At 49.7% G+C, this 24,207-nt stretch overlaps 3 protein-coding genes across 3 annotated transcripts in view; 2 read left to right on the forward strand and 1 right to left on the reverse strand.

Moving 5' to 3' along the window:
* Positions 1-24,207, forward strand: part of GAL3ST1 (galactose-3-O-sulfotransferase 1) — a 237,885-nt gene that overhangs the window by 122,166 nt on the left and 91,512 nt on the right. The gene's annotated exons all lie outside the window — the stretch shown is intronic.
* On the reverse strand, positions 725-12,967 carry CUNH5orf52 (chromosome unknown C5orf52 homolog). The gene is made up of 3 exons (XM_056116564.1): positions 12,693-12,967; positions 8,989-9,097; positions 725-922 (listed from the first exon to the last, which is right to left on the reverse strand). Exons 1-3 carry the CDS (start codon positions 12,965-12,967, stop codon positions 725-727), a joined length of 582 nt encoding a protein of 193 aa, XP_055972539.1.
* On the forward strand, positions 13,270-19,177 carry DUSP18 (dual specificity phosphatase 18). Its single transcript, XM_056116548.1, has 2 exons — positions 13,270-13,394; positions 18,195-19,177. The coding sequence occupies exon 2, from the start codon at positions 18,268-18,270 to the stop codon at positions 18,832-18,834; it is 567 nt and encodes a 188-aa protein (XP_055972523.1). The 5' UTR covers positions 13,270-13,394; positions 18,195-18,267; the 3' UTR covers positions 18,835-19,177.

Here is a 24,207-nt window from a genome sequence, read left to right on the forward strand (position 1 = left end):
CCGAGTTTCCATACCCTGTCCCACCACTGTGGAACAGCGGCAACCAAAAATGGGCTTGGAGGGTGGGGCTGGAGCGATAGCACAGCGGGTAGGGTGTTTGCCTTGTACACGGCCAACCTGGGTTCGAATCCCAGCATCCCATATGATCCCCTGAGCACCGCCAGGAGTAACTCCTGAGTGCAGAGCCAGGAGTAACCCCTGTGCATCGCCAGATGTGACCCAAAAAGCAAATATATATATATATATATATATATATGGGCTTGGAGAGAGTGCAGGGGTTAAGGCTGGCTTGCACGTGGTCAACCCCAATTCCATCCCCTGCACTGCATAGGGTCCCCTAAGCACTACCAGGAGAAATCCCTGAGCACAGAGCCAGGAGTAATCCCTTAGCACCGGTGGGTGTGGCCCATCCCCCCCTCCGAAAAAAATTAAAAACATAATAAAAAGGCAAAATTTCTGAGGGTTTTGTGTTCCGCGGTCCTCTCACGCTACTTATGGTTTATTGCGGTTCTGCCATCACGCGTGCTGGCTTGTTTCTACATCTTCTCTCTCTCTCTTTTATTTTTTGTTTTCATTTTTGTTTGGGGGATCACCCTTGGCAGGATTCAAGGGATCATATGGAATGCTGGGGACTGAACCCGGCAGGCTGTCCCTTCTCTCCGGCCCCTTCGTGTCTTCTCCTACAGCCCACTGGAGCCGGCACAGCCTTGGAGCAGAGCTCGGACTACCACACGTAGACTGCCCTCCCCAGCTCGTCGTATTCAAAACTCGCTCTGTGGTGCAAGCAGTCCAAGTAGTACTGGATGTGCATGAACTCCCGTCTCCAGCGGCTCAGCTTCCTGAGCTCATCCGTCATGAACTTCTTCTTCAGGTGGTCGTACAAGTGGATCATCTTTTTCTTGTTCTTTTCAGTAGCTTTTAGCTTAAAGAAAGGACAGAGGCAGTTAAGATGAGGAAACTGCTTGGGGAGGGAGCTGGAAACGGGCCTATTGGACCCACTATTCCACAAGAACTTCACTCATGGGGAGCCTCAGTTTATCTGTGTATGAAATGGGGTCACTGAAGGAGAGAAGCCCATGGTCCCTGCAGTCTAGGCTCCTGACTGTACCCTTAGCCTCTCTACGGAGAGGGGGTGGGGACACTCAGCAGTGCTCAGGGGGCAGTGGGGGCTGCGTTGGGGGGAAACCATACCTTGCATTTGAAGCGGGGTCAGCCATCTGCCAGGCAGGTGCCTTACCTCCTATGTACTGTCTTTCCCTCTGAACACCTCTATTGTATAGAATGCATGGGGAAAGTGTATGTGCCTCTGATTTCTCTTCCCTTCTTCTATTTTTTGAGGGGGGGAGGGGCCGGGGTCCCACACCCAGCAGAGCTCAGGACTCGCCTTTAGCTCTGAGCTCAGGGATCATTCCTGGTGAAGCTCAGGGGACTCTGTGGGGTGCTGGGAATTGAATCCAGGTCGACCACTTGCAAGTTAGCCCCTAACCCTAACCCCCTAACCCTAACCCCCTAACCCTAACTCCCTAACCTTAACCCTAACCCTCCCCTCCCCTACCCTACCCCTAACCGGAACCCTAATCCCCTAATCCTAACCCACTAACCCTACCCCTACCCCTAACCCAACCCTAACCCTAACCATAACCTTAACCCTAACCCAACCCTAACCAAACCCAACCCTAACCTTACCCCTACCCATAACCCTTAACCCTAACCCTAATGCTTAACCCTTAACCCTAAACCTACCTCTCCTTCTACGCCTACCCCTAACCCTACCCACTGCACTATCTCTTCAGTCCCGTCACCCCTTCTTTAACAGCTACCACTCTGTCCCTGTTACTCACCTGACGCGTCTCATATATTGCCCTTGACACTGCCCTACCATGTAAACACCAGTGCATGCTACTGGTTTCTCTGTGATGTCATTTCTGCCTCTCCCCACCAAGCTCTGGGGAAGTCCCATCCTCTACCTTCCTCATTCCCGGGAGGTAACTACAGAGGATTCTAAACAAAGGCAGCTGCAGGTCTGCGAGGGGCTGCAAGAGGGTGAGGAAGAAGAGACACGTGCCCAAATATTCCTGGATATTTTTTTGTTGGGCTGGAGCTATAGCACAGCGGGTAGAGCATTTGCTTTGCGCGTGGCCGACCTGGTTGGCCCAGCTTCGATTCCTCCGCCCCTCTCGGAGAGCCCGGCAAGCTACCAAGAGTATCTCGTCCGCATGGCAGAGCCTGGCAAGCTCCCCGTGACGTATTCGATATGCCAAACACAGTAACAAAAAGTCTCACAATGGAGACATTACTGGGCCCACTCAAGCAAATCGATGAACAACGGGAGGACAGTGCTACAGCGCAGTGCTATTTTTTTGTTGGTTTATACCACGCCTGGCAGCGCTCAAAACTTGTTTGTGGCTCTCAACTCAGGAATTTACTCCTGGCAGTGCTCGGGGCACAAGAGATAGAATCCGGGTGGGCCACATGCAAGGCAAGCACCCTTCCTGCTGTATTAGCTTTCCAGCCCCGTGCCCAAGTACTCCTAAGCCAGGCTGAACAGACACACCCCACAGCATCATAGCATTCAAGCCAGGGCACTGCCAAGGAAAGCCCGGGGGAGAGTTGACATAGCCACAGGAGCTGGGAGGCCAGATGTGATGCCAGGGACTGAGCCAGCAGCCAAAGCCCATCCCTTCCCTCCCGTACTCTCTCCTGGCCCTCTGGAATCTGCGCTGGTATCAAGTATCTGAATTGATTCTGCTGCAGCCATTAGGAAGTTAGGGGCTACTTTGTATGACTGTTCTCTCAGTCACCCAATGACAGCAGGCTTTTGGGGGTCACCTCTAGGCCAGTGATTTCATTGTGAGTTTCATTTTTACCAATGGTGGGTTGTAAGCACATAAGTAGAGGCCTCCCTACCCCCATAATGTAATTTTGGGAAATTAAAAAAAAAAACTTGAGAAGAGATTGCCTTGCACTGGAAAGGTAGTACAGTGGGTTGAGCACTTGCCTTGCATGCGGTTGACCCAGGTTCGATCCCCAGCATCCCATACGGTTCCTCAAGCACTGCCAGGAGTAATTCCTGAATGCAAAGTCAGGACTTACCCCTGAACATCACTGGATGTGGCCCCCAAACAAAACAAAAACAAGAATTAAAAAATAAGAAACTGCCAAGCCATGAAGTACCCCAAAGGCATGAATGAAGACCACACCCTTTGAAATACAAATCCTGAATTCTGTGGAGAGGAGAAATTGCGACATCCAGAAACCCAAGGCCCCACCAGAGAAGCATACAGCCCTCAGAAAAGAAGCTACGGAAGAATCTGTGAGATTAAGAAGAGACCATGATCCTCCCCCCGTCCCAGTGGGACACCGAGATGATGCCACATCTGTCCACCGTCAACTTAAGCTCCCACGTGGCCATGATCCAGAGACACGCAAACAAATTTCGGACCTTAGCAACCTGATGGCCCGGGACTTTGCAGTGGGCCCTCTCTGCTGGGCTGCTCTAGGTGGGGGAAGGTGTCCCTCCATCTGCCCTTTAAAAGCCCCAGCGAGGCTTTCTAGGAGTCAGCGAGAAGCACCAGGTACAAGTCACGGTGATGGCAAATCCCAAGTCTCACGGGACAGGGGAGGAGTGGGCCCTCCATCCCCCACCCCACCCCCGGTGGGACGCCGAGATGACGCTACATCTGCCCACCGTCTACTTAAGCTCCCACATGGCCACGATCCAGAGACACACAAACGAATCTCGGACCTGAGCAACTTGCTGCAGTGATTTCTTCAGCCCCTAATTATTAAAATCTTTGAATTTCACAGCGCGACATTATATTATATCCATAACAAGCAATGTAGAACACATTGTCTAACATTGCATTTTCGGCAGGTACGAGGAGTAGTAAGACTTGTCTCGAAATATCAAAGGTAACTAAAGTAGAGAAAGAATATTTTGCAAATTGTCTGCCATACATGCAGGGGGAGGTGTAGAATGGGGGGTGGGGATACTGGGGATTTTGGTGATGGAAAACGTGCACTGGTGAAGGGATGAGTGTTTGATGACTGTAGGATCGAAGTTCAAACATGAGATTTTTGTTGCTGTCCCTCACAATGAATTAATTAAAAAAATTAAAATTAAAATAAAAAAAAAAGAGACCATCAGGAGAGCAAGGGCTGAGATTATGAGACCAATAACAGGGCAAGGTTTTACTGTGACCACACCTATATTAACTTCTATATATGCTCTTCAAGGCTATGCTCCCCCTTAAACATATATCTCGCTTGCTCGTATCTTTTTCTCTTTGATTTTTTCCACTTTAGAGGAGCCTGTGTTCTCCCACGAACAAATATTTCCCCTGTTTTTCTCCTCTCACATCTCCCCCAGAAATTTTGTTCACTAAAACTACCTTGTGGGGCAGGTATGTCCCTCCGCCTGCCCCAAAAGAAGAACCTCGGCAGCTAAAACTTCCAGAACCCAATCACTGCTATACTCACAGCCGACTTTACTGGCTCACTCCAAGCCCAGGGCATGAGATTGAATCCACTGAAAACCCCAGGTATGTGGCACTTGTGACTGAAATCTCAAGGTTCCAGAGTCGGGAATAGGCCCCTGCTTCCACCTCTCTGAACTTCCATTTTCCAGTCAGTCATACCCACAAACTGCCATTAAGCACATTAACAGCCACGATCCAGATGCACAAAAGAATCTCAGAAGAGAGAAGCATGCTGCAGAGATGTGTCGGGACCCCAAAATCACCATCCAGTTAAAAAAGTTATTTTCTAGCACCCTATGAAAAAACTTTAGAATTCCAGGAGCATGTGGCCACAAAACATCCCATACAATTATGCCACTGATATACAGAGTAGTACACCGCATCTGATAGGTAGAAGACAACCAATCTTGATTAAAAAAAAATGTATGCTGGGAACATTGGTGGGGGAGAATGGGCACTGGTGGAGGGATGGGTACTCGATCACTGTATGACTGTAATGCAAACACGAAAGTTCGTAAGTTTGTGACCGTATCCCATGGTGATTCGCTAATAAAAAATGTACATATATACATATACACATACATATATATGCATATATGTACATATGTATATTAGCAAAAAAGACTCCAACTCTAACAACATTTTTAACTATCTCTGATTAATGGATACAACAATTTTCACACATTTTCCTTTAATAAAATCTTTTTGGATCATTTTTAGTCAATTATTCATCACAAGTAACACAAAATAAATTATTTAGCATCCTGCCTTTGGGGCAGGCTGGGGTAGTGTTGGGAAAACTCGAAATAATCGTGGTGGGAATGTATAATGATTGTGAGATTGGTGTTGAAATATTAAGTATAATCAATACTGTGAACAACTCTTTAAAAAATTTTTTTGCTTTTGCTTTTTGGGTCTGGAGCAATAGCACAGTGGTAGGGTGTTTGCCTTGCGTGCAGCCAGCCCGGCCGAGCCGGGTTTGATTCCTCTGCCCCTCTCAGAGAGCCCAGCAAGTTACCAAGAGTATCTCGCCCGCACAGCAAAGCCTGGCAAGCTACCTGTGACGTATTCAATATGCCAAACACAGTAACAACAAGTCTCAAAATGGAGGCATTACTGGGCCCGCTCGAGCAAATCGATGAACAACAGGAGGACAGTGTTTGTTTGTTTGCTTTTTGGGTCACACCTGGTGATGCACAGGGTTATTCCTGGCTCTGTACTACTCCTGATGGTGCTTGGGGAACTATATGGGATACTGGGAACTGAACCTGGTCAGCCGCATGCAAGGCAAAAACCCTACCCATTGTACTATAGCTCCAGTCCCTGAAAATAAAATTTAAAAAAAATCAAATATAAAAAACAATAAAAAATAAATTATAAAATAAAATAGAATCCCTTAAGAAAAAAAATTTTTTTAAATAAAGATTCAAAAATAAGGGGGTATGGTGCCGCCCGCAGGTCAATCTGTACCTGCGAGGTGAGTGCATCAGCAGCCTGATGGCAATGTCAGACTTTCAGATATCCCAAAATTGTTGCTGTGCCTTTGGCCAGACCCCAAAAACTTGGGGCAAGGTTTACCAAGAAAGTAAACGGCCAAAAGTTAGGTATGTGGGAGACACACCCACAAACCACCTCCAGCTCAGCTATATAATTGGAGGCATGGCCTCTCTGGTTCCCGATTGAACTGCTTAATGGCCATGATCCCAGAGTCTCAGAAACGAATCACGGAACCCGAAGGCTTTTGGCAGAAATGCGTCCTGTTCCTACAGTAGGTTACTAGCGCTGGGCCACTCCAGGTGGGAATAGGTTTCATGCCTTGGCCTGTTTCCCCTGGCAGCTAGTGACCACCACCCTACAGAGGTCAGTGGACAGTCAGGTTTGGGCCTGCAGTGATGAGACACACGGGGCCTCAACACAGGGGGTGGAGCCGACTCTTTCTCCCCATCCCAATAAGACCCTGAGTCGCCGCCTACAAACGGCCTCTCTGGCTCCTGATCAAGCTGATTAATAGCCATGATATTGGAGACTCAGAAACAAATCTTGAAACCCAGTGGCTTTTGGCAGAAATGCATCTTGACTGCATACAAGATGGTCGCCGGCTCAGAACTTATTGGAAAGCCAGGTATGAGCCGGCAGTGACGGGGCAACTGCAGTCTCCTGGGAAAGGGGGGCCATACCAGCTAGTCCTTCACGCCCTACCGAGATCACGAGTTGCCCCCCACAAGCGGCTCTCTGGCACGGCCATGGCTCCAGAGGCAAAACGACTTAGTCCAGAACCCGGCAGCTTGTGGCAGAAAAGTGAATGGACCATGCGTTAAACTACAGCACCACCATGCCTCCCCAGGAGGGAAAGGGTATTGCTCCCTTCCACCGTTTTCCCCCCTGGCAGCAAGGTGGCCGCCACCTCAGAGCTTATAGGAAAGCCAGGTATGAGCCGGTGGTGATGGGGCAACTGCAGTCTCATGGGAAGGGGGGCCGTACGGGCTCATCCTTCATGCCCTACCGAGGTCACGAGTTGCCCCCACGAGCGGCTCTCCAGCCCAGCCATAACACCAGACACACAGAAACCAATCTCGTAATTATCTGGCTCTTTGAAGAAATCCAAAATCGTGGCCGTGTGACATTATATGATTCTCATAACCAGCTATAGAAAACAAAATATTTCACGATGCCTTTTCAGCAATTCTGATTGTTTGGGGGGAAATTCTAAACAATAATGGTGCATCTTTTGTCGAAATAATGAATGTAATCAATGTAGAAAAGAGTTAAGTAGAAATCATCTGCCTCACAGGCATTTGGGGGGGTGGAAGGGGGGGTATACTGGGGTTCTTGGTGGTGAAAAATGAGTACTGGTGAAGGGAAAGGTGTTTGATCATTGTATGGCCGAGACTTAAACCTGAAAGCTTAGTAACTTTTCCCACAGTGATTCAATAAATAAATATAAAAAGAAAAAAATAAATTAAAAAAATTAAGGTGGAGTTCATGCCCAATTCAATCAGCTAACAAGTGGCTGAATAAATAGCAGTACTCCTACAAAAAAAAAAAAGATTAAAAAATAAAAAAGAAAGAAAATTACCTTGCTCCACTATTTCGTCTCCTTTTAAAATTCTTTTCTATGAGGGAAAAGTAACAGTCCAGGAATGCTTATACTAGGGCTAGGACTGACTTTCCTCTCCTCCAAAGAGCAATTCCTTCCTCCAGCCTGAGTCCACAGCATCCTGAGGAATCGGGTGCAGGGATCATCTCCCAAGCCGCGCAGAACAAGTGGAGTCCCAGTGCAGGTTGACAGCTGCCTTGTAAGGCCGAGTGTCAGTGCCCAGGAGGGCCTCCTGGCAGATTTTACCCCTCCTGATCCAAGCCAGGCCTTTCCCCGAGTGCCAGTGGGTCCTGTAGAGAGGTGGAAGTACTCTTTTCTCAGCCTACCTCCCTGGCTCCCCACTTTACCTTGCCACCAGCAACAGGTGTCTCGACAGTTTAGCTGCACGCCAGCATGCCACTACTGGATGCCAATAGCACCCACACTCTAATGTGTGATAGAAAACATGCTCCCAGGCAGTACCAAAGCCCCCTAAGGGGCAGCATTTGCTCTAGCTGAGAACCACAGTCAAGACAAAGAAGAGGCAGGGGCTTGAGAGATAGCGCTGGGGCCTCGTGGTTTGATATTCTGGTCCTGTCTCTGTTTCCCTAGTACCCCCAGAGGTCAGAGCACTGAGCCGAGAATCACCCTGCTATGGTCCAAAAACAAGACTAAAAATGACAAAGGGAAACAGGTGAGTCCACTATTCTCAGAGACTGCTCAGAAAGCCTCCCAATGCTGGTTCTGGGCCCAGAGTGATAGTACAGAGGGTAGGGTTCTTGCCTTACACGAGGCTAACACAGATTTGATCACCAATACCACATACGGTCCCCACAAGGCCACCAGGAGTGATCCCTGAGCACAGAGACAGGAGTAAGCACCGAACACTGCTGGGTGTAGACCAAAAAAAAAAAAAAAACTGAAGATAAAGGAGGCTAGCTCTTCACTGTTCTCATTACAATCCTTAGAAACAGGTAGGAGCTCTCTGATTATGAGCTTTTTTTGAAGGCAGAAATACACTTAAGCATGGGGCCGGAGAGATAGTTCAGTGGAAAGACACTTGCCTTATATGAGGTGGACCTAGTTTTGATCCTTGGCAGCCATTATGGTCCTTCAAGCACAAAGCTGGTGACCACCCCACCCCACTCCTACTCTATACACACACCGGAAAAAAAGGGGGAGGGGAGAAAAAGTACTTTGGGGGTTGGGGAAAAGACATGCCACAGGAACCAAGGAAAGTGGAATCTTCCCTGTCTCCCTGGGACAAATGAGTAACCCCAGCCTCAATGGCCGCCTCTGGAAAATGGGCTCTTGAGCACCCAGAGGCCTCCCCATCACCCCAGAGATGTGTGATCTGCCCTCTAGGGCACAGGGGCGTGTGAAGAGGGGTCAGTCTCCTATCTCCCCTATGGTGAACGCTTGCGACCGCTTTACCTCTATTTCATACATTCTTTGTGCACTGAGGTTGTCACGGGTAATGACTCGAGATAAGTTGCTCTTTGGTAACAGTTTTTTCACGGCTGCTTCACTGGCATTCATTACGCTGGAGAGGGAAGGAAAGATGGGACAGTGTGAGGTGGCCTGTGCCAGTACTGGTGCTGAGTCTGATGTGGGGGGATTCTTGTGGAGTAGATATAACTCCCCAGTTTTTGGGGTTGGGGAGGAACTGTACCACACCCACAATGCCAGGGATTTCTCCTGGCTCTGCACCCAGGAATTACTCTTGGAGGTACTCAGGGGACCATACAGGATACCAGGGATCGAACCCAGGTTGGCCACATGCAGGCAGATGCCCTATCCTATGCAGCCCCCAGATTTCCAGACTTCTTAGAGAAACCAAAACTCTGTCATAATTGTCATATGAGAAAGGAAAAGGGGCATTTTTCTTGGAAAAAATGTGCCCTAAAGGGATGTTTTGCAGATGTTTAAAGGAAAGTTATCCCGAGGGATGTTCCACTCTAAAGAAGCCTGTAGCCTGTGTTCTCCTAGAATACTTATTTCCCACATTTTTCTCCTCACATCTTTCCCTGGCAAATTTTGTTCAATGAAAACTATCTTGCTTCACTATTTCACCACTTTTTGAAATTCTGTTCGAAAAGGGAAAAGTGATGGTCCAGTGTAAAATCTTAACACGCTGAAGGTTGTGTGTTCGTGGGCTCTCTGGACGGCTCTTTATCACCGCCCGCGTTCGGTGCTCTTGAGCCCTGTGTATGGCCTGGATCAGGACAGCTGTTCTCTCTCTCAAGCTTGAGCCCCTCTTGCCCTGACTCTGGATCTCCTCCGGCCTGGGCCTACAGTCTTAGTTTATATAGCAATCACGTAAGGCATAAGGCTGCGACACAAAGGTGGGTTGAACATGAACAAATCAACAAAGAGGGGTAAGACCACTCCTCCAGGAGATTAACTCAAGGATAAAATCTCATCTAAAGAGATTACTCCAGGGGCTGGAGAGATAGCACAGCGGGTAGGGCGTTTGCCTTGCACGCAGCCAAACCGGGTTCGATTCCCAGCATCCCGTATGGTCCCCTGAGCACCGCCAGGAGTAACTCCTGAGTGCAGAGCCAGGAGTAACTCCTGTGCATCACCAGGTGTGACCCAAAAAGCAAAAAAAAAAAAAAAAAAAAAAAAAAAAGAGAGAGATTACTCCAGATTACTAGGAGACCCACTCTAGTAATCTACTTAAATAGTTGTAATAAATCTACTTCTAATATTTCTAGCAATGTCATTCTGTGTGAGCACAGTAAGAGATATAAACATCTCATTATACATTCCGCAGTCCTCAGGTTAGTCTTCCTAACCCCAGCAAGGGTCCTAGTCTCTTCGTTACTTTTGGATCATGACAACATTTGTCCATGATCATGCCTTCAACTTATAGTTGAGTATCGTGGCGCTTTGGCCTGGCCCATTTCGATGCCAGGGTAGCTCACAGCTTGCGCTGGGTCCATTCAGTGTTATCCTACAGTCCAGGAACACCCATACTGGGGCTAGGACTGACTTTCCACAAGGGACATTTCCTTATTTTTTTCTTAGTTTATTTAATTTTTATCAGATCATTGTGAGATAGTTATAAACTTTCATGATTATGTTTCAGTTAATGCTCTCGAGCACCCATCCCTCAAACCAGTGCACATTTTCCACCACCATTGTTCCCAGTGTCCCTCCCGCCACCCCATCCCACCCCACCCCCTGCCTCTGTGGCAGGTACAATCCTTCTCTCTCTCTCTAATTTCCACAAGAGACATTTCACAGAAATGCCCAGAGAAGCCATTATTTCAAAGAAAAAATGTGCAGGGCTGGGGAGGGGCTCAAAGGAATTCGATACCCAGCTCTCCTCATCAGCACTGAGCCAGGATCAGCATCTCTGAGCACCACTGGGTGTGGCCCCCCAACAAAAAGAACAAAAGGTTACAAAAGTGTAAACTTTTTTCTTCTGGCCACACCCAGTGGTGCTCAGAGCTTAATCAGAGCTTAATTTTGGGATTAAGCTCTCAGGGATCACTCCTGGCAGGCTCAGGGGGCCATACAGAGCACCAGGGATCCAACCCAGACTGGCCACACGCAAGGCACACACCCTACTATACTATTGCTCCAGCCCAAGTGCGAACTTTTTTGTGACATATCCCCCCCAAATACATATGCATGTTGCAAAATATACACGAATGGATCTATAATAGACATCAAATTAGCAGTTATTACTTCTAACTCCTGGTTCTTTTTATGTGGGGGTGGGCATTCTGGTGGCACTCAGGCTCTGCACTCAAAAATTACTCCTGTCAGGAAGGGCATGGGGTGATGGAAGAGGCTATTTATTTAGAGATCAAGATTTGTTTTAAGTCCTGTTTTTGAAAAAGAGAACGAATGAACTGAAGCGATAGTGGAGCCGGTAGGATCCTCACATTGCTCATTTTGCATACAGCTTACCTAGGTTTGATCCCTGGTACCCCAGATGGTTCCCTGATCCCTGCCATGAGTGATCCCTGAGCACAGAGCCAGGAGTAAGCACTGAGCCCCTACAGGAGTAATTCCTGAGAGCAGCAGAGTCAGTAGTGGGGGTGGGGGGAAGAGAGAGAGAGAGAGAGAGAGAGAGAAAGCTTTCATAAAATATAAAAAAAGCTCCTTCTTGCACGCAGGAGACAGGGCTTGATCCCTCACACCCCTCACTGCACCATCTCCAAAAAACTGACTGGCTAGAGCAAATCAGGAGACACTCCTGAGCACTGCAGGGTGTAGTCCCAAAACAATAACAATTAATATTTTATTTTTTTGCTTTTTGGGTCACACCCAGCGATGCACAGGGGTTCCTCCTGGCTCTTCACTCAGGAGTTACTCTTGGTGGTGCTCAGGGGACCATATGGGATGCTGGGAATCGAACCCGGGTCAGCCCGTGCAAGGCAAACGCCCTACCCACTGTGCTATCTCTCCAGCCCCAACAATTAATATTTTTTTCTTTTAGGGTCACACCTGGCGATGCACAGGGGTTACTCCTGGCTCTGCACTCAGGAATTACCCCTGGCGGTGCTCGGGGGACCATATGGGATGCTGGGAATCGAACCCGGGTCGGCTGGTGCAAGACAAACGCCCTACCCGCTGTGCTATCGCTCCAGCCCCTACAATTAATATTTTAAAACACACAAAAGACTCTTCACCCACTCAGGAGCAGCACAAAATCTGCGAGTCCTTCCCGTGTGGGGAGACAAAAGCAGGGACTGGGAATGTTCCCTTTTGAGTAATAAACAGCAAACTGCTTTGCAGGGCACGGGGCAGGAGAGTACTGGGGTGCTGGGGAGGAGGGGACTGGGTCTGGCCGGAGGAACCTGGGGGTGGGGCTGCGGGGCGTTCCCGGGTTACGGGGAAATACGGGGAAAGAAGAGACCAGGGCCACCCCCGGGAGTTCGGGGTTCCGGAGGCGGCACGTGGTCGGGCCTGGGAATGTGGCGGGGGCGGCGGCAAGAGCATCTTCTCCGGGGGGGTGGCGGGAAAGGGGATGCGGAGAACGCAGGCTCCAGGGGTCCTCGGGGTGCAAAGAAAGAGCTGGCTGGGAAGGAGCCAGGGGCGAGAGCGGGGGCGGGGGGTCCGGGAGACTCGGGGTCCCCGGCATCTTCGCCCTCTGGCCGCCTCGCGCGGCGGCTGGACGGCACCTGACGAAGGCCAGCGACTTCTGGGTGCGCGGGTAGAAGAAGACGACGCGCGGCTGGGAGCCGATCTTGGCCTCGGGGCGGTTGGCGAGGCCGCTGAGGCGGACGCTGAAGGAGCTCTGGCCCGCGCACAGGGGGCCGCCGGCCGGCGCCGCCTTCTGGGCACCCGACGGGGCGTCGTCCGCGGGCCAGGACACCGAGGGTCTGCGCACTTGGCCGGCTGGGTCGCCCGGGGCCCAGGACGCTCGGGGAGCGCCCGCCGTCAGACGCAGAGCCATGCCGGGTGGGCGCGCGCGGGCCGAGAGACGCGGGCGGAGGGGAGCGGTGCCCCGAGGCGGAGCGCGCACGCGCAACGCGCACGCGGAGCGCCGGGGATTGTCCCTCGGCGGCCGCCGTCGCGGGGGCGGCCCGGCCGTTGCCTTGGAGACCGCGGGAGCGGGGAGGGCGGTGTGGGACGCCGCGGGGCTGCCCGGATCCCCCAGCCCGGCCGAAACCCCGGGGTAGTTGCGGGGAGGTCGGGGTTTCTCCCCCGAAGAACCCGTCTCGGCGACTCCTCCCCGCGACCCGGGGCCTTCCGCTAGGGACCGCGGCCGGCCGGCCGGCTGCCGGGGATGGTAGCTGGCGCTCATGGCCGGCCTCCCCGCGGTGTCCCGGAGGGCGCGGTCACTCCCTGGACGGACCGACCCTCCCGCCTGTGCGAAAGAGGTGAGGCCGCCTGCCCGCGTCTTGGAGTCCCCCCTCCCCCAAGCCAGCAGCCCCCAGGAACGCGCCCCGAGGGCCCCCGGGAGGGGGCGACGCGAGCCTGCGCTCTGGGCGCGGCGAGAGGGACCCGGCTCGGCCCCGCCGCCCTCTCGGCCTCCCCGTGGGGAGACACTAAACCCCAGGCACCCGCCTGTCGGGGTGCTTGGAACGGTCGGACCCGGTGGGCGACGGTTTGGGGGGTTAGAAAGTCGTGAGCCCCGCCCCCTCCTCAGTAAAGAAAGGGATGAGATTAATTGGTTTCTCCCTCCGTCTCCGGCCGAAAGGTCTTCAGATCTCCGTTGCCTTTTTATTTATTTGCTATTTTATTATTATTATTTTATTTTTTTGCTTTTGGGGTCACGCCCAGTGATGCCCAGGGGTTACTTCCTGGCTCTGTACTCAAATTACTCCTGGAGACCTCGGGGTGCAAAGAGCTGGCTTGGGAAGGAGCCAGAGCCAGGGGAGAAAGCGAAAGTGCTCAGGAGACCTTATGGGATGCTGGGGATCGAACTTGGGTTAGCTGCATGCAAGGCAATGTGCGCCCTATCCCCCTATCCGCTGTACAATAGTTCCGGCCTCTCTGTTGCCTTTTGTTTTTCTTGCTTTTGGAGTCACACCCGGCTATGCTCAGCAGTCACTCCTGCCTCTGCACTCAGGAATCACTCCTACCGGTGCTCGAGGGACCATATGGGTTGCCGGAAATCAAACCCCGTTGGCCGCCTGCAAGGCAAACGCCCTATCCGCTCTGCCATCGCTCCAGCCCCTCTCTGTTGCCCTTTTTAAAATAAAATTTGCAGCCCGGGTGGAACAAGAAAGACTCGCCCACAAGCCACCAGTTCCACTGTCACTGCTGGGCTCCCAAGCCCCAAGCCAAGAACAAATCCTTTCACTCCTTACTGATGCCCTGTGTTTTTTGTTTGTTTGTTTGTTTGTTTTTGTGTGAGGGCCAACCTGGCAGTGCTCAGGACTTACTCCTGGCTCTGCACTCAGGGATCCGCCCTGGCAGGATTTGGGGGACCCTATGGGATGCGGGGGATTGAACCTGGGTGGGCTGTGTGCAGGGCAAGCCCCCTCCCCTCTGTACAGGTATAGCCCTATGTTTCAGTTCCCGGGACAAGACTAGTTATGGGGGAGCGAGGGCTGCCATCTGCACTAGGTACAGCCTGGGTTGCCTCCTTGGTCCCTTATAAGAAAGTTAGGAGGCGGCCACGCCTTCCTGCTTGTCCCCCTGTAATTCCTCATCTTTGTGGCAGTTAGACTGAGTTCTATGAGATAGGTGAGCTGAGCTGCCCTGTAGATTTTCGTATCCTCAGCACTTAGTAACTCATCTGATAAAATTACTCTCCTCTGGTAGCTTTTATTCCTAGTAACCACTGGCAGGGAGGAGGATTCTGATGAGTTTCTAGAACCTCCTGTAGTATTTAAGCATGCTACTGGGTTCAGGCTTTCCTCCTACCCTCATGGGACCTTTAGAGCAAACCAGCCCCCAGTCCTTCCTGGGCTGTGCCTGATGCCTTTGACTGCAGGGCACTGGCAGGTAGGATTTGTTTTTGTAGCCTTTGCCCTTTCCAACAGGCCAGCAACCACCCTTACCCAGCCCCACCCTAAAATTCTAGAGAAACAGTTTTCTTCCTCTCCAGAAAGCCTTTTAGAATACATTGTTAAGGACATTATGTTGTTGGGTTTTCTTTTTTTTTTTTTGCTTTTTGGGTCACACCTGGCAATGCACAGGGTTTACTCCTGGCTCATGCAGTCAGGAATTACTCTTGGCAGTGCTCAGGAGACCATATGGGATGCTGGGAATCAAACCCGGGTCGATCGCGTGCAAGGCAAATGCCCTATCCGCTGTGCTATCACTCCAGCCCCTATGTTGTTGGTTTTTGTTGTTGTGTTGTTTAGGGGCTGGAGCGATAGCACAGCTGGTAGGGTGTTTGCCTTGCCCGTAGCTGACCCGGGTTCGATTCCTCTGCCCCTCTTGGAGAGCCCGGCAAGTGCCTGAGAGTATCCCACCTGCACGGCAGAGCCTGGCAAGCTCCCCATGGGGTATTCAGTATGCCAAAAAAATTAACAGCAAGTCTTTCAAGAGAGGCGTTACTGGTACCTGGTCGAGCAAATTGATGAACAATGGGAGGATAGTGCTACAGTGCTACAGTTGTTGTTTAGTAGTCATACTGGGCTATGCTCTGGGTTTACTCCTGGATCTGTGTGCCAAGCTATCTCCTGGCAGGGCCAGGGACTCATTTCTGTTGCAGCAGATCAAACCAAGGTCTGCAATATGCAAGGCAGCTGTTGTACTATCTGTCTGGCCCTTGTGATGGTTTTGTTTTGTTTTCTTTGGAAGGTGAGGCCAGCAGGCGTCTCTCCGTGGAGGTGCACTGAGGACCATGGAGTGTAGGAATCAAAGCCCAGCTTCAGGTATGCAAAGTCTATGTTCCTGCTTTTCAAGCTATCTTCCTGGCCCTAGACACTGTATTCAGCAAATTTAGAGAGGGGTAAACACCAGCTGTGCGCAAGGGTTACTCAGGGCTCCGCACTCAGGAATTATTCTTGGTGGTTTTCAGTTCTCAAGGGACCATATTGGGTATCAGGGATGGAAACCTGGTTGGCCGCATGCAAGGCAAACACCCTACCCTTTGTACTGTCGCTCTGGGACCCAGTTCAGCAAATTTGTAAGCACCTGTGGGAGGAGAGGGCCTTGAGCAGTAGGATCGTTCTGAAGAATCGTAAGGTGAGAGATGGAGCAGTGACTCATTGGATTGTATGCCAGGAGGCCTGGGTTCAACCTCCCCCCCGACCCCCACACCATGTGGTCCTTCCAAATATTGCAGGGAGTAACCCCAGACCCCGAGCTAGGACTAGCCCCTGAGAAGTGCCGGGTGTGGTCCAAAATGGAAAGGTAGAGTGAAATCCCTCGACAACTGATCCAGGTGTGAGGAAGAACTCTTTGACTGAGAAAGTCTGGAGCAGGGACTTAGTATCCCACGTGGGGAAGGGGAATCCCAGGGAGGCTTCCCTCTGGAGGACTCTCTCGCTCACCCATCCTCTGCTGCCTCGGGATCGGATGGCTGACCTGGGAAGGGGCTGCCAGACTTAAAGGCAGCAGATGCAACGAGGACCAGCAGTCCATAAGGTTCTTCAAGTGGTTCAGCCCTAGTTGGGGCTCTTTGGAGTGTAGGAGAGGCTGATAGGAGGCTGATGAGATGGCAGAAACCAGACCAGACCTCCAAACCGAGGACACAGTCTCTACCTGACAGTGAGCAGACATGGAAATAGATTAAGCTCAGCCCGAGAACTGGCTCGTTTGTCTGTGCCACATGCAAATTGACATCTGGCCCACAGCAGTATGATCTGGATCCATCCACACATTCCCACTGGAGAAACGCATGCAAATGTGCAATTGTTGCTGCTTTGTTCAAGATTAGGAGTGGAGTGGCCTGAGTTTTCCTAAAGAAGATGGGGTCTGCCCCTCCCTGAGGTACATGCCACAACCCTATAGTCACAGTGTCATCCTGGAGTGGCTCTGCCTTACTGTATTTGTCCTTGGAACTGCTGTGGTACCAACTGGTTTCCTGGTAGTTTTAAGCCACCCGCATCCCCAGGCCATCTTAGAGGCAAGGTGCAAGAGCAAGTTAGTGATCCAAGACTCTGGTTTGATGGCGCTTTCACTGGGTGCATCCTGGCCCTGAAGACATGATTCTTGGAGGGCAGAAACTGGCATCTTCCTCGTTTTTATACCAGTGTCCTTCAACCATGAGTCCACAGACATGTACTATCTCCAGGTAGAAAAAGGTTGGAAACCACTGGTTTACCACTTTGGTTGTAACTGCAGGTTCGAATACTGGTATGTAGGACAGTTGCTGGTATAACAAGGTTGAAGAATTCTGGTGGTGTGGGGAAGGTCATGCCCAGCGGTGCTCAGAGCTTACTTCTGACTCTGTGCTTGATGATCACTCCAGTGCTCAGAGAATCATTTGTTGTGCTGGGGATCTGACTGGAGTCAACTGTGTATAAGACAAGTGCCTTAGTACAATATCTAATATCACCAGTGATTCCCAGAAAAGTGCTCTTCGATTATAGGTCACAGAGTCTCATGATTTGCGCGTAAAGGTTGAAGACTGAGGGGGCGTCTGGTGTAAGTGGTTCCCACTAAAAGAGCGGGAAGGAAGGAGAGGATGTTTTAGGGTTTGCGTTTTGATTTTTTTTTAAGACAGTGCCAGGGATCCAACCAAGGGTCTCACACAGTGGTCTGCCACCGAGCCTGGAAGGTGAGGGTTTTGAGGAGCCATGAGAAGCAGGCTGACTGCCTAATGGAGTCAGACCAGGGGAGGCTTTTCCAGGCTTGGGGATATGCTGAGAATGTGGATTTGTGCTCATCACCCCAAGAGTCATTAGGGTCAGTCATGTGTCAGGGCTGAGCTGGATATATCTGTTTCTTTTATTTTATTTTGGGCCACACCTGGTGGTGCGCAGGGGTGACTCCTGGCTCTGCACTCAGGAATTACTCCTGGTAGTACTCAGGGACCATATGGGATGCTGGGAATGGCACCCAGGTCAGCCATGTACTAAGCAAACACCCTGCCTCCTGTACCTCCTGTACTATCGCTCCAGCCCCCTGATACCTTCTTTTCAAATGAAATTCCCTGCATAGTCATGGGAGGAGGAAGGGGATGTCACTTTGGGGAATCCTGCCATAGGCTTACCCGGGGTCTGGCCTGCTGACCCAGTTGGGCTCCTGCCCTATAAACACTGTCTGTTTTCTTGCAGTTTCTTATGGCCATGGCCTAGCAGAATGATGCAGCCTTAATGCCTCACTGGCTGCTGACGCCCTCCCTGGCCCATGACATCCCATCCGAGTGCCTTCCCGGTTCAGTTCCAGCCACCCATGCTCAGCGGACTCTCCCGGGTAACCAGCAGCTTGTATATCAGCAACGGCGCAGCTGCCAACAACAAGCTCATGCTCTCGGGCAATCAGATCACCTCCATCATCAACGTGTCCTCGGAGGTGGTAAACACCCGCTACGAGGATATCCAGTACCTGCAGGTGCCCGTGGCTGACACCCCCGTCTCTCGTCTCTGTGACTTCTTCGACCCCATTGCCGACCACATCCATGGGGTGGAGATGAAACAGGGCCGCACCTTGCTGCACTGTGCGGCTGGCGTGAGCCGCTCGGCCACCCTCTGCCTTGCCTACCTCATGAAATACCACACCATGTCCCTGCTGGAAGCCCACTCGTGGACCAAGGCCTGCCGGCCCATCATCCGGCCCAACAGTGGCTTTTGGGAACAGCTCATCCACTATGAGTTTCAACTGTTTGGCAAGAACTCTGTTCGCATGGTCGACTCCCCTATGGGAATGATCCCCGACATCTATGAGAAGGAGGTCCGTTTGATGATTCCACTGTGAGCCCTGCCACCAGGGTCCGAGGTACAGAACTGCCATTTTGCCTCCCACTAAGATCTTCAGCAGAATATTTCACTTGGGTGGATACAGGAGAACAAAACGCAACCGAGAGATGGTGCCCTTTCTAAAGGCAAGGGAGGAATGCTGTAGGTTTTTAACCTAGTGTGATCTGTGTCTTTAAGCAAGAGAGACACTTGCTCCATGGAAGGTTGTGGAGATAAGCTTCCTGCCAGAGGTCATGGTTATAGGCCCGAGTGAAGGGTGAGGCTGCTTGTTGCTGCTCAAGTCCAGTGGGTCGGCCCACCCTGGCACCCTGCTGCCCTCCCCCAGGAGTGAGCTCAGCTCCTTCTCTGGAACTCACTCAAAACCAGAGCCTTACACATCCATACAACTCTGGTGCTACTGGCAGGAAGTGCAGCCTGCCGGCTAAGTGACCTTCAAGCAACGTCCCGGGTACCCTGGAGTGCCCCTCCTCCTACCCCTGCCACAAGAGGCTCATGTTTGGTTTTCTAGACTGGATTTACACATGAAATAGTTTTCAAACAAAGCATTCCGCTCGGTAAAAAGTTTGTCATGTTTTTTATTTTAGCATATGGCACAGGCTAGAGCTGCAGTACAACAGGTAGGGCATTTGCCTTGCACAGAGCTGATCAAGGTTCAATCCCTGGCACCCTGTATGGTCCCTGAGCACCTCCAGGAGTGATTCCTGAGCATCATCCAGTGTGGCAATAAACATATATATAGCACTACTGTCCTCCCATTGTCCATCGATTTACTCAAGCAGGCACCAGTAATGTCTCCATTGTGAGACTTGTTGTTATTGTTTTTGGCATATTGAATACATCACAGGTAGCTTGCCAAGCTTTGCCGTGCAGGCGAGATATTCTTGGTAGCTTGCCGGGATCTCTGAGAGAGGCAGAGGAATCAAACCCTGGGTCCGCTGCGTGCAAGGCAAATGACCTATCCGCTGTGCTATTGCTCCAGCCCAAATATATGTATATATATATATACATATATATATACACACACACACAAATATATGTATGTATAAAAAGTTTAAGTCATTTTATATATATATATATATGTAGGCTCAAAGGGCCACTGAGACCATGAGACCCATTCCCCGTCCAGCCTTTGAAGAGGGAGTCCCATGTTTCCTCCTGAGAGCAGTCCTGTCCTCAGGCCTTGGGTTCCTCGCTCAGGTCTTGGCTCAGAGGACTGGAGATTCAGCCAGAAGCCAGCCTTGTCACCTCCTCCCTACATGGAGCCCCAGGTCTGGAGTCTCTTGGGCCTCTGTTTCCTCTTCAAGCACTGACAACCCTTTCCCAATGATTCCTTTGCGGGGCACATGGCACATGGCCCGTGCTCAGTGGAATGGACAGCTTTTATCATAAATTCTGCTGGTTCTGCTGGCACAGTTGGCCCCAGGACCCTGTCCCCTCATTTGCATACAGCTCTCTGTAGTGTCCAAGGGGTGTCCCAGAGGGCATCCTGAGGGGAAGGGGGCATAACTGAGATCCATTCCAGCTTCTGGAAAAGGTGCTTCTTTTTCTTTCTTTTTCTTTTTTCTTTTTTTTTTTTTGGTTGAGGAAAGAGGAATGAGGAAAGGGGGGAAGGGGGAGCATCACACCCAGAGATGCTCAGAGTAGTTACTCCTGGCTCTGCTGTTCCTGGCTCATCAGGAATTACTCCTGGTGGTGCTTTGGGGACCATATGGAATGCGGGCATTCGATCCCAGGTTAGCCATGTGCAAAGCAAGCACCCTACCCACTATACAATCTCCCCGCCCCCAAAAAGCTCATTTTCTAATGCTGGCCATGAGAATTAGCGAGCACACCAGTTCAGCTAACCTAACAGGACCCTTGGGGACATTTGACTAAGGGACCGGTGAGTGGATTCCCACCAATAGGCCTTTAAACCCAGAAATGTTCAACCCCACTCCAGGTGCCTCAGGATTTGGTGAGACTCACTATTCTAATCCAGCAAAACAGTGTATGAACCACACAGGGTGTGGCTGTGCTGGGACCCAGGACCCAGTGTCACCCCCACTTCTACCACAGGGTGCAGTTCAAGTGGGGTGGGGGAGAAAGCACATCACTGCTATATGCATCTTATTTTACAAGTGTGAACAGAGACAGGGGACTGGGCTGGCAGAACCTCTCCCCATGCCTCCAGGGCAGCCTTTGTGAGAGATTCAGATGAAATTTTTCTTTGAGGGATGCAGTGATAATACAGCAGGTAGGGTGTGGCAGCTAGGGTGTGGCCTTGCATGTGGCTGGCCCAGGTTTGAGTCCCAGTACCCCATAAGGTCCCCCAAGTCTGCCAGGAGTGATCTCTCAGCACTGCCAGGTGTGGTTCCCAAATAAAAAAATTTTCTTTGAAGACATCTCCAAGAGAATTTTATAAGATATGTCTTGTTTCCATTAAAACTTTTAAAATGTTGTTTGGTATATTAACCACCTTCATAGTCAGAACACAACTTTTTTCAACCCCCAAGTTCCCTTATGCCACCCTTAGTTAAACCTTAGTTCCACCTTTCTGGCAAACACTGGCCTGTGTTCCATCCCTGTAGATTTGCCTTTCCAGTATGTCACATAGAATCTCATGGAATAGAACCTCTGAAGGCTGCCTTCTTTCATATATTTTTCGTAACCAAGAAGTATGCCATTGTATGGATACACAGTTTACTTTATATTCACCCATTGAGGGGTCTTTTGGGTTGTTATCACCTTGGAGTGATTTAAATAAATCTTCTATAAATATTTGTGTGTAGGTTGTTGTGTAAACATAAGTTTCCATTTATGTAGGATTTATAATAGACATGGATTACTTAGTCATATAATATACTTAACTTGTTAATTAAAAAGAAAATAAATTACCAGTGCCTGAACTATTTTGCATTCTACCACTAGATTTCCAGTTCTCTGAGTCCTCCCCAGTATTTGTCCACCCCAAAGTTGTTTATTGTGACCATTCTGATTGGAGCATGGTGATTAGTCATTGTGGTTTGTCTTTTTTTTTAAGAAAAATTTTTTTAATAGTGAGACATCATGAGGTACAGTGCAGACTTACACATTTTTGTGCTTGGCTTTCAATTATACAATGATCAAATATCCATCCCTTCACCGGTGCCCATTTCCCACCACCACGGATCCCAGTATCCCTCCCACCCGCCATCCCCCCCATCCCACCCTGCCTCTGTGGCAGGGCATTCCCTTTTGTTCTCTCTCTCTTATTGGGTGTTGTGGTTTGCAAAAGAGGCAATGGGTGACAATCATGTTTAGTCTATAGTCTACCTTCCGCATGCTTCTCCCATCCTGGGAGGATCCTCCCAACACCTTTATTTGGTGTTCCCTTCTTTATCTGAGCTCCCTTTTCCTCTAGTATGTGTGGTTGGCCTCCAAGCCATGGAGTAAAATTCCTGGTACTAATCTCAGCCATTCTTGGGTGTTAGTTTCCTGTTTTGTTACTTTATGTTCCCCAGATGAATGCAATCTTTCTATGTCTATTTCTTTCTGAGTCATTTCGCTTAACATGATACTTTCCATGTAGTCATTGTGGTTTTAATTTGCATTTCCATAATGGCTAATAATGTACATCTTTTTGTGGACTTAACTCCCATTCCATATAACCTCTATGATGTAGTATCATCAGTTCTCTGCCCATGTTCAGTTGGATGGTTTTCTCACTATTAAGTGTTGCAAATTCTTTAGGTACTGTAAGTAAATGTCCTTTGTCAGACATGGATTTATAAATATTTTTCCAGTCTAGCTTCTCTTTCTCTTTTCTTAAAAGTACATTTTGGGACATAGAGTACAGCAGGGAGGGTGCTTGTCTTGCACACAACTGACCTGAGTTCAATCTCTGCCATCCCATATGGTCCCCTGAGCACCACCAGGAGTAATTCCTGAGTGCAGAGCCAGGAGTAACGCCTGAACACCACCAGGTCTGACCCAAAAACGTGCATTTTGGAGAGCAAAATCTTTTTAATTTTGCTGAAGTGCTGTTTTTTTTTTTAATGGGTAGTTTTGGTATCATTTCAGAACTCTTTACCTTACTGCAGATTACAAAAAATTTAAACTTTTAAAGTTCACTGATTTTTGCAAAAGGTATAAATTTAAAGTTCTTTTTATCTACAAGACTTCAACTCCTTTCTTGAAAACTGTTCTTATTTTCTTGGATTGTCTCTGTACCTTTGTGTAACTCAATTTGGGGGCTTTGGTATATTCATCTTCCTTTTCACTATTATCTAGATTACCATAGCTCTGTAGTGAATCTTAACATTGAAGAGTATGAATTCACCTTTTGAAATACATTGTTTTTATTATTCTAGTTTAAGTGCTACACTATATAAAATTCACAGTTATCTTGTCTAAGAGGATTGCTCATCAAAAAATCTCACCTGGGGACCAGGGAGAGGGCTCAAGTGGCAGAGCACCTATCTAGCATGAGCACGACCAAATTCAGTCCCTGGACACTGCTCAGTGTGACATGGGTGACTCCTGACACTGCCAGATGTCACCGAGCATTTCCAGGCCAGATACCAGGTATGACTGGTGGCCCCTAAGTGCTGGCTATGGACAGCAGGGCTCTGTGGTAGTGGCCATAGGCCCAGGAGCACTACCAGGTACGCCCTATACCCCAAAACCAAAAATTCAGTTGAAATTGTGTTAGATATATGGACAGTTTGGGGAAACATACCCCATTCCTCATCATACAGAGATAGTCTCTCCCCATGGATTGAGGTCTCTGCCATCTTTCAGCAGTGTTTGTCATTTTCAACATAGAGATTGTATCTTATATTTAAACTGCAAGCTACCCGTGACATATTCGACATGCCAAACACAGTAACAATTGTCACAATGGAGGCATTAGTGGGCCTGCTCAAGCAAATGGATGAACAACAGGAGGAGAGTTACAGTGACAGTGACAGTGACAGTGATTCCATTTTAGGGAGGGCATTATAGAAATAGCACTGTAGCACTGTCCTCCCATTATTCATCGATTTGCTCAAGCGGGCACCAGTAACATCTCACAACAAATTGTGAGACTTGTTACTGTTTTTGGCATATCGAATACATCGTGGGTAGCTAGCCAGGCTTTGCCGTGCAGACGAGATACTCTGTAGCTTGCCAGGCTCTCCAAGAGGGATGGAGGAATCAAACCCAGCTTGGCCTTGTGCAAGGCAAATGCCTTACCCGGTGTGCTATCGCTCCAGCCCCATTATAGAAATAATTATTTTTAAATATTGGGCTTTTAGTTTTTCATGGTAGGTATCTAGAAATTCAGCTGGGTTGAGGCTGGAGCTATAATACAACAGGTAGGGCATTTGCCTTGCACACGGCCGACCCAAGTTCAATCCCTGGCATTCCATAT

This window comes from Sorex fumeus, unplaced genomic scaffold, assembly GCF_029834395.1.
Source record: "Sorex fumeus unplaced genomic scaffold, SorFum_2.1 ptg000032l, whole genome shotgun sequence".
Lineage (NCBI taxonomy): Eukaryota > Metazoa > Chordata > Mammalia > Eulipotyphla > Soricidae > Sorex > Sorex fumeus.

Bases quoted from the DNA above. Each gene is read 5' to 3' on its own strand.
- CUNH5orf52 (XM_056116564.1), bottom strand. From the start codon at position 12,967: ATGGCTCTGCGTCTGACGGCGGGCGCTCCCCGAGCGTCCTGGGCCCCG. The intron at 9,098-12,692 runs GTGCCGTCCAGC...TTCCCTCTCCAG, and splicing joins AAGTCGCTGGCCTTCGTCAG to CGTAATGAATGCCAGTGAAG. The intron at 923-8,988 runs GTAAAGCGGTCG...CCTTTCTTTAAG, and splicing joins AAAGAATGTATGAAATAGAG to CTAAAAGCTACTGAAAAGAA.
- DUSP18 (XM_056116548.1), top strand. From the start codon at position 18,268: ATGACATCCCATCCGAGTGCCTTCCCGGTTCAGTTCCAGCCACCCATG.